Source organism: Platalea leucorodia (assembly GCF_965183815.1).
Source record: "Platalea leucorodia genome assembly, chromosome: 5".
NCBI classification, from domain to species: Eukaryota; Metazoa; Chordata; class Aves; order Pelecaniformes; family Threskiornithidae; genus Platalea; species Platalea leucorodia.
Window position 1 is genome coordinate 54,737,172 of NC_138827.1, and position 17,310 is coordinate 54,754,481.

The following is a 17,310-nucleotide window of genomic DNA, read 5'->3' on the forward strand; positions in this document are numbered from 1 at the left end:
AGATGAATTAGGTCTACATAGAGCACGTATCTTGGTGACTCAAGTCTGTCCCCTTAGCCCAGGAGAGTTTTCATTTTGGGTGCTAGCACAGATAAAGCCATATCCTCATTGCCCTTGCCATCCAGACTAGTTAAGTCTGGCTCAGGTCATCTGACATATTCTCAATCTGTTTTCCTGATGGACACATTCACACTACTATACTGCACATGAAAAGTTTTACTGGCCTATGAAGGTAAGAGGATGGTTTCTCTCCATTCCTCTGAACATTCAATCCACAGCTCCTTTAAAGAAGGCTATGACCCAGTTCCTTTTATTTTAATAGGTCCTTTATTTTAGTAGACCCAGAAATCTTGGTTTTATACTTTATGTGTTAACTGTCTCACCATTGATTATTTTAATTTTCCTCTGCAGGCACTGAGAATGCTGAGGCAAATCAAGAATATCAGAACAGCAGCCAAGAAAGCTGGGTGCAGCGAATGCTGATGGCATTGGTGGGTGATAGTGCCCTTTTCAACACCAGGGAAGGGCGTGCTGGGAAAGTGCACAACTTCATGCTGGGATTGAACCTCAACAGCTGTTACCCGCTCTCTCCCCTGGCAGACCTTCTTACTCAGGAGTCCGTGGAGGAAGATGAACTAGATGCAGCTGTTGCAGGTTAGTTTGCAGAAAGCCTATGTTGCTGCATATTCATTAGTAAAACCAGAAACAATGAGTTCTCTGTGTGGTAACATTGAACTATGAGGTTTACAACAGCAGGTACAGGAAGGTAGGAGAACGTTTCTGTAGCGGCAGTAGCGAGTATTGATCAGCAGCAGAGGTTATGAGGTTCCTGGGTGTCGCAGAGGGCACTGCACAGTGACTTCTGTCTGCTGCCTACCTCCCATGTCCCCTGGCAGAGTGTGCAGAAGTCAGTACGTTTTGGAGGGGAAGTGGCTCTTTGTTTTGAAGGAATTGCTGGCAGAGGTGACCAAGCTGCTTTTGTGTATGGTGTCCTTCATTAAGGCCACTTTCTCACTCTCTTGGACTTCTCCAAAGGGCATCTTGTGTTGTTCCTTTTCTCTTATTGGTGCTAAGCCTTCTGGTGGAAATAAAACCTTTCATTGTCCCCCTACAGGGCTTCCCTGTTGCAAAAATTTTGTAGCTCTTCTGCTGTCTTTGTCTTTGTCTTCCTCTGGAAAACCTGTGGAGGCAACACACTTCTTTATGATCTTAGATCCTTGCTTTGCTGACACCATGTTCTTCCCAGTGTGACTGATCTGTCAGGTGCATTCACATTTCACCTGTGACTGATGTGTAGATGCATCCACATTTCATGTTGGCATAAGCAGGAAGCAGGAATGCAGATGGAAAATAAGAATTTCAGAAAAATGTTAATTTGCAAAAGACGTTCAATGTCTTCCCCCACTCCATGGAGTATATGGTGTCTGGGACAGTAGCTGCAGAGAATTAGGAATCATGTTTGATTAGTGTTTTGAAGATTTGCTATAGACAGTGTTCATTACAATCTTCTCAATGAGAGCCAATGAATTTCTTAGTATTCTTCTGGCACTGATGCTTTTTTTTATTTCCTCAGTAGGCACCAGAGCACTGAGTTGAGGATGTGAGTTTCCCTATAGAAAAGTTATGTTAGAGTGAAGATGCATACTTGGTGGAGCCTCCACATACAGTTTCTGTGACACAAACTGCAATGCTTCTGGATTATTGTGGATTATTACTGACGTCCATCAAACCGAGGAACTACAAACCTCTGAAAGTGGTGTTCCTCCCATGTTCTTTAGTAGCAGCACAGCATTGCCTATCATCCCTCGTAATAACAGTAGTCACTTCAGCCCTTATTTTCTATTCAGAGGAAAGAGATTGTCCTAGCTGGTCATTATGCAATAGTAAATACCAGATGTCGTTTAAAAGTTTAAGTAGCAGACGCGCTCTAATGTGTATTTGTTAATGTAACAAATCCCTTTGAGTGGTTGTATAGTAATTTCCATCTGTACTCCACTTTCTAAATATTTTTATCATCTCAGAGGTGTTTACAGCTGGGTAATCTTAATATTTATAGTAGTTGTAAAAGAGGCAGGAAAGTGGGTAGTAAATTTATGGTTGGAAAAAATGACAGTTGATGAGAATTTTACATAATTAAGACATGTGGATAATCTTCAGAATCAACTATCAACTTCCTGGGTTTTAATTTCAATTGAAATAAAATGCTGGTTTGACAGAACAAGCCTGCACCTCTGAGACAATTACTTTTGAGTGCCTGAAATTTCTTTGGGTAAAATGTCTGGCAAAAGCTTGACATAACTGCAATTTTTTTAGTGTTAGCTGAAGCCCACACTCATAAACCTGAACTAACAACTTAAATCTAACAGCTATGAGTAGCTGCAACATTATGGTCAAGAATAGTTAAAAAACCCTTGAAATTTCAGTAGTTAATATAAAATTTAAACATTTGGTAGTGTGATTAAGTGTATCCAGATTTTAATGCTGTGAATTTTGCTAATATATTTAAGAGCCTAGGAGCCCAGAGGAGTAGATAGAAAGAAAACTTTGGTGTAAATTTCAAATATTGTATATTACCAAGGCACTGGATGCATTTAAGCTTTGAGTACTTATTCCTACCACTATCAGCTTGAGTACAGAGAGAAGTCTAAATTGCTTTAGAATTTACTTTCTCTTTATTACCAGACATTCCAAAGGAGAAATAAATGAATTGGAAAGGATATAAAGAATACTTTACATCTCCAGGTGTCTCAGACCTTCTGTAGACCCACTGAGTTGCACTGCAGAGGATGAGCTGTGGCAGACCTAAGCCAATGTTACAGTCATTACTGAGGATTGAATTTAGGGTCTGCAGCACATACAGCAGATATGCTTTAAAACTTTACACCCCTTGAATGATTTAATTGTAAACTCAGATTTGTTCTGTTTCTGTTTCTGTGCCTTTATATTACAACACATCAAAATCACTTGAGAAAATGCCAAGTGAATTACAATAGGGAAAAAATAACTCATAATCTCTACTTCCTTATTTCAGTAGTTATGGAAACTCTTATAGTAGATGCACGTCAGTAGCATATGCCCTTTTCATCTCCCATACTTCCATTGAAGCTGCCATCTGTGACAATGTTTGGTCTCTAGAACATGTTCTCTTTTTTATTTCCAAACAGTTCTTAATATCTGTTTGTGTATCCAATTACTGCAAATCAGATAGGCATGCTGTACTGGTTTAACACAGAGCTGTACTCCTAAACATCTTCTGTTTCTCCCAGGTTGCTGTTTGGTGGACTGAACGCTTCTCGTAATATGGGTGCATCTTTCATAAAAGCAGTCTGCATGGGCTGAAAATTAATGTTCCAGGCTCTCAGAGCATTAATACTCCATTCAGTCTTCATACTGTTTGATGAATAATGATGGATTGACATACCAGGGCTGCGTATACAGAATGATTGCCCTGGATTCATGTGTTGTAAAGTATAAAAAGAACACAGGTTTCTTATCGAGCCCTTCAGAATAACTACAGCACAGGTTATAGAGTAGATGATGCTTCTTTTAGCATCAGGGATACCCATTGTACGTTACATCTCTCCCAGGGGCAATTGCAGGCTCACCTGCAGTGTCCTGACCCCACAGTTCAGTCTGCCTGCTTGCCTTGTCTCACCGGGGTATTGTGTGCCGCTTCTGGCCTCTGGCTCCAGATCCTGTGTAAATCAAGTCAAATTACATGCTGAGTCTGCCTTTAAAGTCACGTTGTTAAAATAACACTGGATTATCTTTGTTGCTTTTTGATTTCTGACCCCGTAACATGGACACAATTTGCATTTTGGAACTTTTCTTCTCAGTTCAAAGATTAGAAATGTACCTCTAAAATTAATTGTAATAAAAAGAGAAACCTTAAAGTTGAATTTCTCCTGTAATCACAGAAGACCACGTCTAAAAAACAAATCTATGTGGTCATTATAAATTTACTGACGGCATTATGATGTTTTATCATTTAAAATATCATAAAATTATTATGATAAATTCGATGATAGAGTCATGAAGGCTGTAAGCAATAGGAACCATCTTGTTCTTCAATGCCTTTTTGTTAGGAAGTTTGTGTATGCAGTAACACTCCTATCACAAACATTATTATAGGTGGTACTATTCTTGTTTAAAGCATCGCTGTTGACTTTCAAATTCAGATTTTGTAAAATAAGATAATACAAAACTTGAACAAAAATGTTTCTGCAATTTTTTAAAATTCTATTGAGAACAAGGGTTAAATTATGTTTGAAATGTTGTGCTTAAAAAAGGAGGGGGAAAACAAAACTGGTTTACTTATGCTAAAAGGATCTGTAGTAAGTTTATTTTTTTTAGCAGTGTTTTTTTAATTGTAATGAATTTGATTTATGCTAATTCATGGTTATGAACTATATCTGGTTCTAAAATAGGTCTATAGCAATATTAGCCCTTTAGCAATAGGCAATGATTTGAAAGTGATTTCTCCCTTAGAAATCAAGGCAAATATTGGGAAACTGGTGCCTCATTTCTTAGCAAAGTGCCCTCTAATAAATAATAATAATAACAGAAATAAAAAGTCAAAATATCTGTTTTGAGTTTTTTTGCTGCTCATAACAGTAATTCTTCTCATGGATCTTGAAATGATAGGAACTAGAATTTGAATTATTTTTTTCTTTTTTCATTTTTATATATTTTCTTCACATTAAAATATCTTTTTTCAGATTACTTCCTTTGCCAATAAGTTGGTGCTAGGAAATTTAATTATACAAGAAATAATTATATTATTCTATTCAGCATTCCTTAGATTACACTGCCCTCTACAGATATGAGCATTAGTTTAACTCAAAAGGCAAAAACATGCACTGGAAATATTTTTAAGATCTAGAGCAAGAAAAGACTGTCTAAATGCTGCAGCGATCATCTTGTAGTATCCAGAGACCTGGATAAATGCAAAGACACTTACGAAAAATTGCCTGTTGTTTCCAGAGCTGCACCCAGGGAATATTGGGGTTAAAGGGAAACATCATCTTCTTCAGCCCTCAGTTTGGGCATTAGAGATAGGAGACTATTTTATATTATACCATAACAGTAATAGCAGTAAGTGGCTTACATGTAATTCTGCCCAATGCTTAAATTTCAGATATGGATATGGGTTACCATTTCTTTTTGTTCCTAGGCTAGTAGTGAGTATGAGGTCATGAGATTTGGTGTAGGTTGAAAAACAAGTCATTTGACTTGGTAGTCCTAATTTTAATGGACAGAAACAGGCATAGAAAAGCATCACTAAAGAGCAGAGCCACATCAAGGCTGTTACACAAATTTCAGTTATTTGGGGAAGAGGGGCTGCGAAGAACAGGGGGTTTGGGAGGGAACCTGGGGGAAGAGGTTTGGGCAGGTGTTGTAGGACACTGAGGGGATGTACGTTAGGAGTCTGTCTCTTAACATCTCATAAACCCTTTCCTTTGTGTATGGGTTGTTAGGGATGAAGGGGTAAAGTTGGGAAGGCTGGGGTCAAACATGGGCATTTGTCCCCTTCAGTTTTGCCTCAAGCCACCCCTGCTTCTGCCTTGGGACAGGGCAAATGTGTACTCGACATAGACGTCCCTTCCAGCTGTGTTTATTTCCCCTCATTCTCCAGTTGTTAAGATGAGAGTTAAGGTTACACATGAGTTCATGGTATGCTTAGCTGGGATACTGTACATTTTGAATTCTGTGGAATCTTCAGTACTTGGGGAAACACTTGAAAGCCCATCACAATTTCAGTTCTTAACTTGTGTGTTCCTGGTTTTGTTTTGTTTTCATTTGTTCTGCGCAGATCCTGATGAGTTTGAGAGGATATACGAGCCACTAGATGTGAAGAGCAAAAAGATTCATATAGTGGACAGTGGGCTTACCTTTAACCTGCCATACCCACTTATCTTAAGACCTCAAAGAGGCGTTGATCTCATCATCTCTTTTGATTTTTCAGCGAGGCCAAGTGATTCCAGTCCTCCTTTCAAAGTAAGTAAGATAGGCCATTCCTTTCTTTGTATTCATAAATTTGACTCAGTTGTATTCTTCCAGTCAGGTTGGTTGCACATTTCATGGTTCCAGAAGGCCTTAGTGCTATTGTATCGACAGCATTGGAGCAATTTGTTTCCACGTCAAGGCAGAATATTGCACTCTGCCTCAGTTCCTGTTTACGTGACTCACATGAGACAACTGACACAAAGAAGGCTAATATAATTTGTTTGATGTAGTAGCTCTGTTATTTTTGTGGAAGTCGTGCCTGCACACTGAATTGCAGAGTTTTATTTTATGTCAGTATTAAACAATTAAGTAAGCCATTTACCTTTGTGCTAGTGCTCTAGCTTTCTACAGCTGTTCTCCTCTGTGATGCTATGATGTAAATGAATAGTTTTCTGTCATCATCTTGCAGAAATGTGTCTCAGTCACTCTGGTATTGCTAAATATATAGCATTTTGGAAGTGGGGCTAACTGTTCATTTACATCTCACTAGGATCTCAGTATACATCTCACATCATCCCAGTACTGGTTTAAGTAGGATTCCTAAATCCATTCAGGCAAGAGCAAAGCAACCCTAGAAGAATCCAGCAGGTGTGGAAAGCACAGTTGTCGTTCTGTATGACCTGTACAACCTATGCATCCAGACAGCTCCAACTGATCAGAAAAGTTTAATGTTGGATCATTTTGGTAGCTAACACAGAAAAAGCTGCTCTTACAAGACTTATTGTGAGGTACTCAAAATGGAGGCAATATTTATTTGTAACCCATGTGGATTTTAAAAAATTATTTTTAAGGAAACCAAAAAAGCTTGCCTGTTTGAGAAACAATTGGCATCCTTTGTTGCTTTACAGAGAAATTTCAGTTAGAACAAACAGAGTATTTTTTTCCTTCCTCTTGTTATCAAGGGACAAAACCCCAAAACAACTTCAGAAAGTAACAGCAGTGGCAAAATGAACTCTAGATCAGTGCTGTCAAATGCAAAAAAACCCCAAGCTTCAGGAGAATAAAAAGGAGTAACTTCTGTAATCTCTAGGTCTCTTGGGGACTACCTGGAAGAGTAGAGCACTGAGAAGACTCGTACTAGTGCCGAGATCCTTCATTTGTCCTTAATTGACTGAATCCCACAGTCTGTTTCTTCCTTTAATTTTCTATTTGTTTAAGAATTTGTCTCCTTTTTTGTCATGACTGAGTATTTTCCCTGTCAGCTGAATTTGCACTGCCATCTCCTCTGAAACACCTTTTTCCTCTGGCTATGTTGTATTCTGCACGTGGAGTCTGTGCAAAAGGCTGTGTATGGTCATCTCTGTTAACGTTGGACTGTCTGTCTTCATCAGGTGCAATTTTCTATGCTGTTTCGGGGAACATAACATGACATGGAGAGATTGATTGGAAGTCAAGTGGTATCCTGAAGGTTTTTCTGTAAACTCTAATTTCAAAAAGGCAAAATCCTTTTACTCAAGAAAAAATGGTAGGAAAATTAAATGGTGCCTTAGGTTTTCATGAAGCCACCATTGAAGGGAATGGTTCATTATTTCCAAAGCACAAATATGTGTATAATAAAAAGGTGACGTACCTGCAGCTAATACACAGGTATAATCCACAAGCAGAGGCTGTGTGCTAATGGCCTAAAGGACAGAAACCAGTTCTGTTTACTGGCTGTACAATCCCATTGGTTCTACTTGCATTACAAAGAGTAAATGCCAGTTCAAGAGTTGGCTGGTATCTATGGTAGCGCTCTAATACACTTTTATTACTCCAACACACTGGGAAATCAGCCAGCTGAAGTCAATGACTCTACTCTTGTTTTATCATTTTACACCCACTGTCTTTTAATCTCTTGCGTATCCAAAACAGTTGCCCAAAGAAGGGTCCTATTTCATTCAAAACCAAGATTAAAGATGTTGACCTTCCCTCTCCTCCTTCTCACACACCCTCATTACACGCTTTTGAGTCATTATTTACAGATTATTTTGTTTACTGAGTTGTCACGAGTCAAAAAAAGCCTGTTTTCCAGACTTACTTCTTCACTTAGCATGCTTTCAAATGCTGGCCTGTGCTATGATGTGACTCTGAACATAACAACGCGTGGATTGGTGTTTATTAACTCTCATTGGTTTCCATAGCACTGATACTCAGTTTGCAAGTAAAATTACGGATGGTTTTTTCTAGCTGTCAGCTCTGTAAATTCACCCAAAGATTTATGTGACAGACCAGCTCTTTCCTTCCTGTGAATCATCGCAGGTGGTGAAGACTGGGCAGGCTGAATTAGGTGCTCAGTTTGCCATACTGAGTCGTTTATACAAAGGTTGACTTGATCAGTTTTTCTGCCATAAAGAAGTGTGAGTTAATAAAACTGCTTCTAGTAACCAATCTGACTTGTGTCTCTACATAAAATCTCACTTTGCAGTGGATGCTTATATGCACCTGCGTCTTTGTTATCTTTTCAGGAAATTTTGCTTGCTGAAAAATGGGCCAAAATGAACAAGCTTCCTTTCCCAAAAATAGACCCAAATGTATTTGATCGAGAGGGCATGAAGGAGTGCTATGTTTTCAAACCAAAGGATACGTCTTCGGAGAAAGACTGTCCAACTATAATCCATTTTGTTTTGGCCAACATCAACTTCCGGAAGTACAAAGCTCCAGGTGAGCACACAGTTTCTGATGCTAAATCTAGCTTTCTAGATCCTTTGAAGGTTTATAAAGACATGGTGATTATATCCTAGAAATGTTTTGTCTCTGAAATAACTCTTAAGTCTATCTTGAGTAGCTAGGGATTTCAAAAGAGCCGTTAAAAAATAAGATGGTAAGTCCTCAGACCTAACATTTAGATTGTATTTTTGTATTTGTTCTGTATGCAGGCGTTCCAAGAGAAACACAGGAAGAGAAGGATTTTGCAGACTTTGACATTTTTGATGATCCGAATACACCATTCTCTACCTTCAACTTTCAGTACCCCAATGAAGCTTTCAAGAGGCTTCATGATCTAATGGAGTTCAACACCCTCAATAACATAGATGTACGTATGCCAGTGTGGAAGGGGCTTAAAGGCTCTAGATTTTTAAAGGGGAAAGTCGATGATGTGAGTGAAGCCCTACATCTGCCTTACAGAAGGTACAGGGGTTTACTTCAATGTTTTCCTGATTGTTATGATATACAAAGTGCTTCCTGCATTTAGTTGTGCCCCTTGCTATTCTCAAAGTTGTGGCTGGATCAAAGCACATTATAGTTAGTGGAAAAAATGTGTTTTATTTAATGAGGGCTGGAGTATACCCTAGGTAAGTTCATATTCTTTGTAATTCGGTTCCTGTGGTTTTTTTGTCATTTTACCATCAAAAAATCCTGCAGGATAACTGAGCAAACATGTCTTCACAGGATGTAGACATCATGTTCAGGATTTTATACTCAGTTCTTTATGTATGCTGATTTTCTAACTGGAGAAAAGGGAAAACGGAAAATTTTTGTAAAGATCTCTGGAAATGTCTTTATCAACTAACTCAGTAATAATTATTTTTAATTTATACTAGCTGTAACACGAGACCATGATCCCAGCATCCATAAAGTGACTTGCCATATTCACAAGTGTAAATGATCATGCCAGATAAAGAAATGATTTTTTTTTTCCAATATAGTGAACAAATCTTGTTACTTCAGGACAAAGGAAGCAAAAGTGAAGATTCAGTCTTTCTCAAGATAATAATTATTATCTATATCCTTTAAGTATGGATTTTATCAATATTTGATTTACCTTTCAGAATTGCATTGGGAGTCGGTTTAAATGGTGTGTTTTCTTGTATGACTTCTTTGACGTTGGTGGTGTGCTGTCATATCTTTATATATTAACTACATTAAAATAATTGTTTTATACAATCAAGAAAACAGTATTCATAGTAATACTCAGCAATCACTTTGTTCAATGATGGAGCCGTGATAAAAGCAGGAGCAACAGTTGTTAACATGTGAAGGGGTCTTTCCTATCAGTTAATAAAGCATTTAAATGTTAGTTATTTCCCTGAATGACATGTTCACTGTTTTCCAGGTGATCAAGCAAGCTATGATAGAAAGCATTGAATACAGAAAAGAGAATCCATCTCGCTGCTCCGTGTCTCTTAGCAGTGTTGAAGCAAGGAGATTCTTTAATAAGAACAATCTTAACAACAACCATACGTAGAGGATGCATCATAGGTCCCACTCTTTCAAGAAGCTGGTTCTATCTTTATAACTGGAGTCAAAAAGACGTTATCAGAGCATCACTGTTCCTTTACAGGGCTGTGCAAAACTCCTGAAAACATTTTCTTGTGAATTTTCAAGTTTCAATATAATTTTGTACTTCTTTTTTTAAACTAAAAACATTGAAAACATTTCAGTATGCTGATATCCTTATTTTAAAAACTATGGAATTAGTTTACTTTGACTATGGTCATTGGGTTCAGTGTCTTATTTTTTTCTTACAAAATTGTAAACACTGGTTTCTCATAGTGGGGCAATTGTCTGATTTTTAATTGACGTGAACTGGGCATATCTTGAAATGTAAGATGGAATTAGAAACACGATAGAATAAAACTTTAATAACACAGACAATATGTGTACCTGGGCTTGGGCCCAGATTCCACTCTGCTTTGTATCAATGAGATTTCCTCTGAGTTGGGTTTGAAAAGTCAATAATTGCTAGCTCCTACTAGGCAACAGCAGCTCCCTACTATATTTTGTCACTTGTCTGCTTGCTAGCTCTGTTAAGATTGATTTCTTATACTGGAAGGGGTTTTGCTCACTAATAACCATTGGCTACATTGGCCTTACCAAAACTCCATCATCAAGCTGTGTTTCAGATTTCACTTTTCTTGCATGAGTGGTGTCTCTTAAAAACAAAAACAAAAACAAAAACAAAAACCAACAAACTTTTGATAACAAATAGATATCAAAGAAATGGGGTTTATATGTCTTTGATATTATAAGTAGGATCCTCAGCTGGTTATTAATGCTAGTAGAGCTTTTGTAACTCGTGCTAAGAGGGATGTGCTCTGAATCTTTTAATCTCAAATATTTTCACAAAAATTGAAGTCTACTTTACTACTGTTTAAGAATGTATGTATCCACTTAGCAAAAAATCCAGCCTCTGATATTTTCTTTTTCTCTTTTGTTCCACCAAATTACATTGCTTGAATTCTTGAACTAGTAGAACCTGTGTGTTAAATTATTGTTAGTTCATGTATTTCTGACCAAAATGTTTATACGTAAATTAAAAGTGATTTTGCATTTGATCATGATTAAAAGCATCACATTTCTGCCAAGGGACAGTGGCAATGTTTACTGGGGATAGATAAAACATTCCTAGGTAACAATGTGAAGTAGTTCAGGTGTTAAGGGCTATTTTAAAAAATAAATTTTTAGTACGTTGAATAATGAAAGACCGTGCATAGACACAGATTATTTTAGTACCATCTCAACAAGCATTGAGATAACTCTGCAAACGCGTAGAAAAATGCAGTCGCACCTCTGAAAACTTCCAGCCTCCTTTGAAATAATGTAATCAGCAAGCGTGTAACATGGGAAAGAGGAAAAGGAACTGATGAGGTCACTGATGGCCTTGCACTGTGTGCAACATCTAGGAGTCACACATTTTCAGGGTGCTTGGCTGGCTTGTTTCATTTTTTTAAAGTTCGTGGGATTAACTCTCAGCAAATGCACCTGGCAGTCCTGGCAGTTGTTTCTTAGCTGCTTTCTTCGAGGGTTTGAAGAAGATGGTTGGGGCTGAATAGTTTAGTTCAAGGCGAGATTGCTGTCTCTGAGAGTTAATGCAGAAGAGCATAGAAAGGTGTTTCCAGAGGTGAGAGGGGAAAAACACATCCCCAGCTGCCCTGCAGGTTGCTTGTCCAGCACTCCACAGCAGATGGAGAAGAAAATCACACCTTTTGCTAGGAATATCATCATGGTGAAAACAAAGCACATTTTAAGTAGGATTATTTGCAGTGTTGTGGTCAGAAGGCACACGTGTTTCTCTTCAAGAGCTGTAAGTGGAATTTTGGTCTCAAGATTACTGTTGATGTTAATGGGGTTCCAATTTCACCCTCTATCTTTCTGATAGGCCTGTCAGGATCCTAGCAAGTGCAAAGATGATGGTTGCGATGAATGCCATCACTGTGCACAGTCTGTTTGAAAACATAGCTGATCTTTTGTTTGATTGATAGTTTTTCTGACAAACAATTTTTACAGTAACGGTTTGTTTATCAGAGTTTATTGCCAATTCAGTGGCTGTTCCTTTTAATGTGAATTATTGACCTATTTTTAATTGCTAAAATCTGTAGGCCCATGGGAAGGGAAGTAATTATAATGCATTTCTTTTAACAGCCACTGCATCATCCCTCCTTAAATCTACATGCAATGTTATGTGATTAATAACATTTTCTGTATTGATTAATAGGTTTTATTTCTGTTTGAGTTAGTGCATGTTTAAAATCAGGAGAGAAAATAAGAGTAACTTATCTTAGTGCTGCATAATTTAAACATTTTCAATAAATTTTTGAATACAGGAAGAAACTGGTACTGTTATTTTATTGTAATATTTTCTTTTTAATTTTTTTCCCTTTTGTTAGCATAATATTTGTATTTTTATTTTATTATATGTACCTACTCTGTTTTATGGAAGTGTTTTATCATGCTTTATACAGTTTATATTATCACAGTGTTATCAGACAATAAAAACCTAAAACGTAACTATATTTGGCACCTACTGTTTTCAGACAGTTTATTTTGATCATTTACATGACATTTTCACTTTTATTGTGAAGAGATGTGGGACAGCTCACAAAAAGGAAATTAAAGGTTTTGCTTGTTAGTCTTTTTAGTTTAGATGTTAAAACTACAACTTTTTTTGAGCAGTTCAGTGTGTGGGGACAGCACATCCATTTTTATTCCTACTGATATATTTTGGTATCAGCACTCTGCCAGATACTTTGTGCTATTCTGTTAAGAGCTACTACAGCAAATTACAGTACAGGTTTGGGTGTTGGGTCTTTGCTGCCTTTAATCTCAGATTTCTTAAAAAGCAGGTCAAGGAGGGAAGTGCCTGTTCAGATCAAATAGCTGCTGGCCTGTTGCTTCTGTTTGCTGAAGACGGGGAGCAGTCTGTCATTTGCAGGTGCTTCAAAATGCAAGGGCATCATTCTGATAGAAAGTGTGTAAGTATTTTTCTCCCATTACTGTACAGCAAATAAGGCTAAAAGTCAGCTACGACCAGTAGGTCTGAGAGTAAAATGTTAGAGGCATCAAAAGCTTGGGGCCTGATCCGTATATGGGGGGAATAACAAGTGTCTCAATATGCCCAAGTTCTCTTGAGCCACCACTGCTGAGACGTTGCACTGTTGTAGGTACCAGTGTGCGTTTTCCTCATTGTGGAGCAGACTGTCTGCTAGGGCAGGAGTCCCTCTTCCTCTGCTAAAATCAGATTTGTCATAAAAAAACCTAGTTCTAACTTTTTCAAGCATTTGAAGTGTCTTGGGCTCCCCAGAAGCTCACTGGGAAGTTCATAAGTGTAATTCCACGATAGTCTCAAACAAAAAACCTCTCTTACTTCTGTGTCCATAAGCTTCTAATGGAAAACTCCATTTTATTGTAATCAGAAACTTAGAAATTGAAACCTTATTTCAGTTCAGCTGCAGAGCAGAATACTAGGACATTATATTAAAAATTACTTAAAAGGAGAATAATAATGCAGAAAAAAAACATTTTTTCCTTAGCCGAAAGAGTTAGACCTTTGCTTCTCATTTTGCCTTCCTTCAGTCCCTGGTTCATCTGTTTTATGCCTGCAATATTTTTTTCCAAGCAAACGTATTATACCTAGAAGGTGGTAAAAGGTGGGTTTAGAGAATGAATTATTTCAGATGTCAGAAATTATTTTAGGTGATCCTTGCAGGATATGGAAGTGCCATCGTGCTAGCCCAGAGTGACTGCAAAGAGCTCAGCCTTGCAGGTGAGCATAGCTCCTGAAAAGCAGATGTGGACTATGTGTCTGTCCCACTCCAGGGAAGCCTAGCACCAAACCTGGCCCTGAGGTTGTGTTTCTTTTCTGTAGGACCTTTGGGCAGTCTCCAGCTGCTGGGATCGGTATCTGAAATCTCTGCTTGTGCTTTTAATTTAGCAGCGGAAGCGAATGCTCAGAATAAAATCCTATGACCTCAAGAGTGTTTGCATCAGTAAGAAGAAAATTCATTTTGGCAGGGAAATGGCGCCGCAAAGAACGTGCTTTCTGGTTTGACCCAGCATATTTTGTCTGTGGGATGAAACTTGAGAAGTCAGTGTAAACGAGCTGCAGTGTTCTCTTTAACACAGCCCAGATCACCCACAGATCTCTGCCTTTAGAGCACCAATAGGCTCGTTTTTGAGGGGAGTTGTTCAGCCGCTCTGTACACACAAATGGACATGAGAGCAGTAACACTAAGGAGCGAGTTGTGCAACCACATTCATTTACATAACACATTTGCTCTGATGCTCACTCAAAGAAAAAGCGTGTAGTCGTTTCCTGAAGCTGTAAATTCACCCATCACTCTTACTGCTTTTGTACTTCACATACGGGCTAGATTTGTGTATTGAAGTGACTCATCCAATTAAGTTATATACACTGGCCTTTCTCACGCTAGGTAAAGGCTAGGTAAAAAGTAAAAACCATCAGAGTTCACAGGCAAGGAATTCCCCATGACAACAAAAACATGAGACTATTTTGCATGCGAAGAACAGGCAGTGCAGCAATGAAGTTGACAGAGTGACTTGTTAACCTTTAGACTAACCAAAAAATACAATATTCGGTACAATAGGAACAGGAATTCCTTATGTCGCCATTTAACCCTTGAGTGCCAAGCCACACTAACTTGGCTCAAGCAGAAATTAGGGACCAAAGGCCAAGCCAAAAAACTTCTGTTGTCTTTAGGTTTTATCAGGAGATGTATGGGAATAGAAGACGAGAACTCCGAAGGCAGGAGACCCCAGCATGGGAGGAGAGACCTGGACCCCAGGGGCACCACAAATACAGCTGGGTCCAAGAAATAGATACCCTGGGGGTAAACGGGGTGCTGAAAGGGAAACCCCAGCCACAACAGGGTCACCAGGCAGTTGTGCAAGGGCTGGGGCAGAGGAATGTCTGATGTCTGCAGAGGGGAACCGTCCTGCCAGTGCTTTGAGCTTCCCTGCAACTCCATCTGTGCCAGGAGTCGTCAGCCCTGTTGATGAGGTCTTCCTGAGACCTGCCAGAAAAACCTCAGGGAACTGAACCTTGACCAAACTTTATGTTAAAAAAATATTTTCCCTTTAATCAGAGCAATGGTCTTCCAGTGCTTCCTCCTTGAAGCCTGTGGCCAAGCTAGAAACATAAACCTGAGCACTTTGGGATGGTTTTGGCCCTTGTGTTTCCCTCTAATTCTCAGCCCGATGTATTTTTTTAGGCAAGTCAAAAGTGAGAAGGGAAAAATAGGCAGCTCCATTCTCATTTGGGTGTGAAACTATAACTTCTGCCATTGCAGAAGGAGCTACATAGGTAAAGTTACACAATTTCTTTGTTACCATTTTCTAATTTAGCTTCATATCTGCTCCTTGCCCAACTTCCTGGACAGGGTCATGGGGATGCATGTCTGGGGCCAGTGCTTGCTGTGCACAGGAGATGGAAACTTGCCTCTTCTTTAAGGCAGGTCATTAAATGCTTAAGATGAGGAAGTTAACGTAGGAGGCATATTCCACATCCAGCTTGTGCTAAACACACATTATAGACATTTTGTTGCCAACACATTGTTTAGGGTGTGTTCTGGAAAATATGAAACAGAATTGACATGATGACATTAAAAGAAATTGAGGCAACTATTTTGCCAGTGTGTTTGGGAACTAGAAACACTGATACTTTGCAGCTGTAGATTTAATACAAATCCTTCCTTCTGGTCCAGTTTTGCTAAACCCTGGGGATTTGCTACAGGACATTTTTGTATTACGGTCAAACACTGTTTATGGCACTAACTAATCCATGCTAGCTGTCAGCAGAAATAGACACAGCCTGGGCAGCTGAGCTATAGTATCCGTGTACCAGCAGATGTGGATGTGAAAGTCCTTCTGTCTGTTTGTAGCCCCAGGGCTCTCGCTTTTGGGCAGGACACCGCGGGCGATGGCTGCGGTGGAGCCATGATCTCATTTGCCTGTGGATCTTGGGTCGGGATGAGCGAATGTGGTGGGAGCAGACACTGAAACGTGGTTGGAATCAGTGGGCAAAGAAACCCATTGGTGCTGAAGTGGGATGCGTGCCGTGGGCTGTCTCCAAAGTTTGTTTTTGCCATCCTGTTGTAGCACTCACAGCTGATGATGAAGGCTGGAGGAACTAACAGCCCGACAGCCTGCAGAGTGTTTAGTATTTTTCCATTTGCCTAATAAAGCTGATGGAAAACACCAGTTAAGAAGTTTTGCCTTCAGTAACGTCTTCCCATTTTAAAGTGGTGCTCATTTGACCTTGGGGAGGTCCAAAAAATTACTAATATGCTAATTAACTCTTGTTTGCCATTCTCTCAGTTTCAAGTCTCTTCTAACAGCTTGTTTAAAGCCAGTTTTTCCCCCCATCCTTAAGTGGGGAAGCCTCTTCCGAGCAGGTTTAGAGCAGGTTTCAATAACCCACTGGACCGTAGACCTTCTTCTGTTACTGCATGCCCCTGTGTTCTTTCTCTTTCTTTCAGGCAGCGTGGGACAAGGGCTTGCCAGAAAATAAATGGGAGGATCATTTGGCATCTGAAATCCTCACTGTGTCTTTATTGATTGCTTCCTTTTCTTCTTTTATTTTTATTTTCGAGCCCGAACCGTTTCTTCCTTAGTCAGATGTCAAACGCTGTTTGTGAGCAAGTAGGTGGTGACCCTAGGATTGATGGCGTGCCGACAGCATGTATGTCATGGGAAGATTGTGCAGTCACGGGCTTTGGCGGCAAGACACAGAAGCTGTTCACCAGTGTTGTATGTTCTTAATTCCCCAAAAGGAATATCTGTGCTCTCTTTTCCTTGCCACCTTCCATGGCACTTCTGAAACAAGATATGGAAATGACACCTGGATTGGTGAGACGCCTGTAATTAGTAAGCTTCATTAAGTCACTAATGAGTAATGGTTGCATCCAGCAGTAAAGGAGATCATGAAAACCGTGGGTCGCATTATCAAATATGACTAATAGAAGTCGCAAAAGGTCACAGCTGATTTTTCTTTATTCCACAGAAGAACAGCTTAAAATTCAGCTTGCTTCCCTGCCCACCCCAGCATGCTCGTCTTCCTGCTGCAGCCGTCTGCTTGGATGTACTGCA

General features: G+C 39.2%; 1 protein-coding gene across 1 annotated transcript in view; it reads left to right on the forward strand.

Moving 5' to 3' along the window:
• Positions 1–12,613, forward strand: part of PLA2G4A (phospholipase A2 group IVA) — an 86,306-nt gene extending 73,693 nt beyond the window's left edge. Inside the window, exons 15-19 of the mRNA XM_082312097.1 lie at positions 412–654; positions 5,813–5,997; positions 8,451–8,646; positions 8,862–9,019; positions 10,040–12,613. Coding sequence (XP_082168223.1) covers positions 412–654; positions 5,813–5,997; positions 8,451–8,646; positions 8,862–9,019; positions 10,040–10,171 — 914 coding nt within the window. The 3' untranslated portion in view covers positions 10,172–12,613. The remainder of the gene's footprint in view (positions 1–411; positions 655–5,812; positions 5,998–8,450; positions 8,647–8,861; positions 9,020–10,039) is intronic.
• Positions 12,614–17,310: the final 4,697 nt, after the last annotated feature.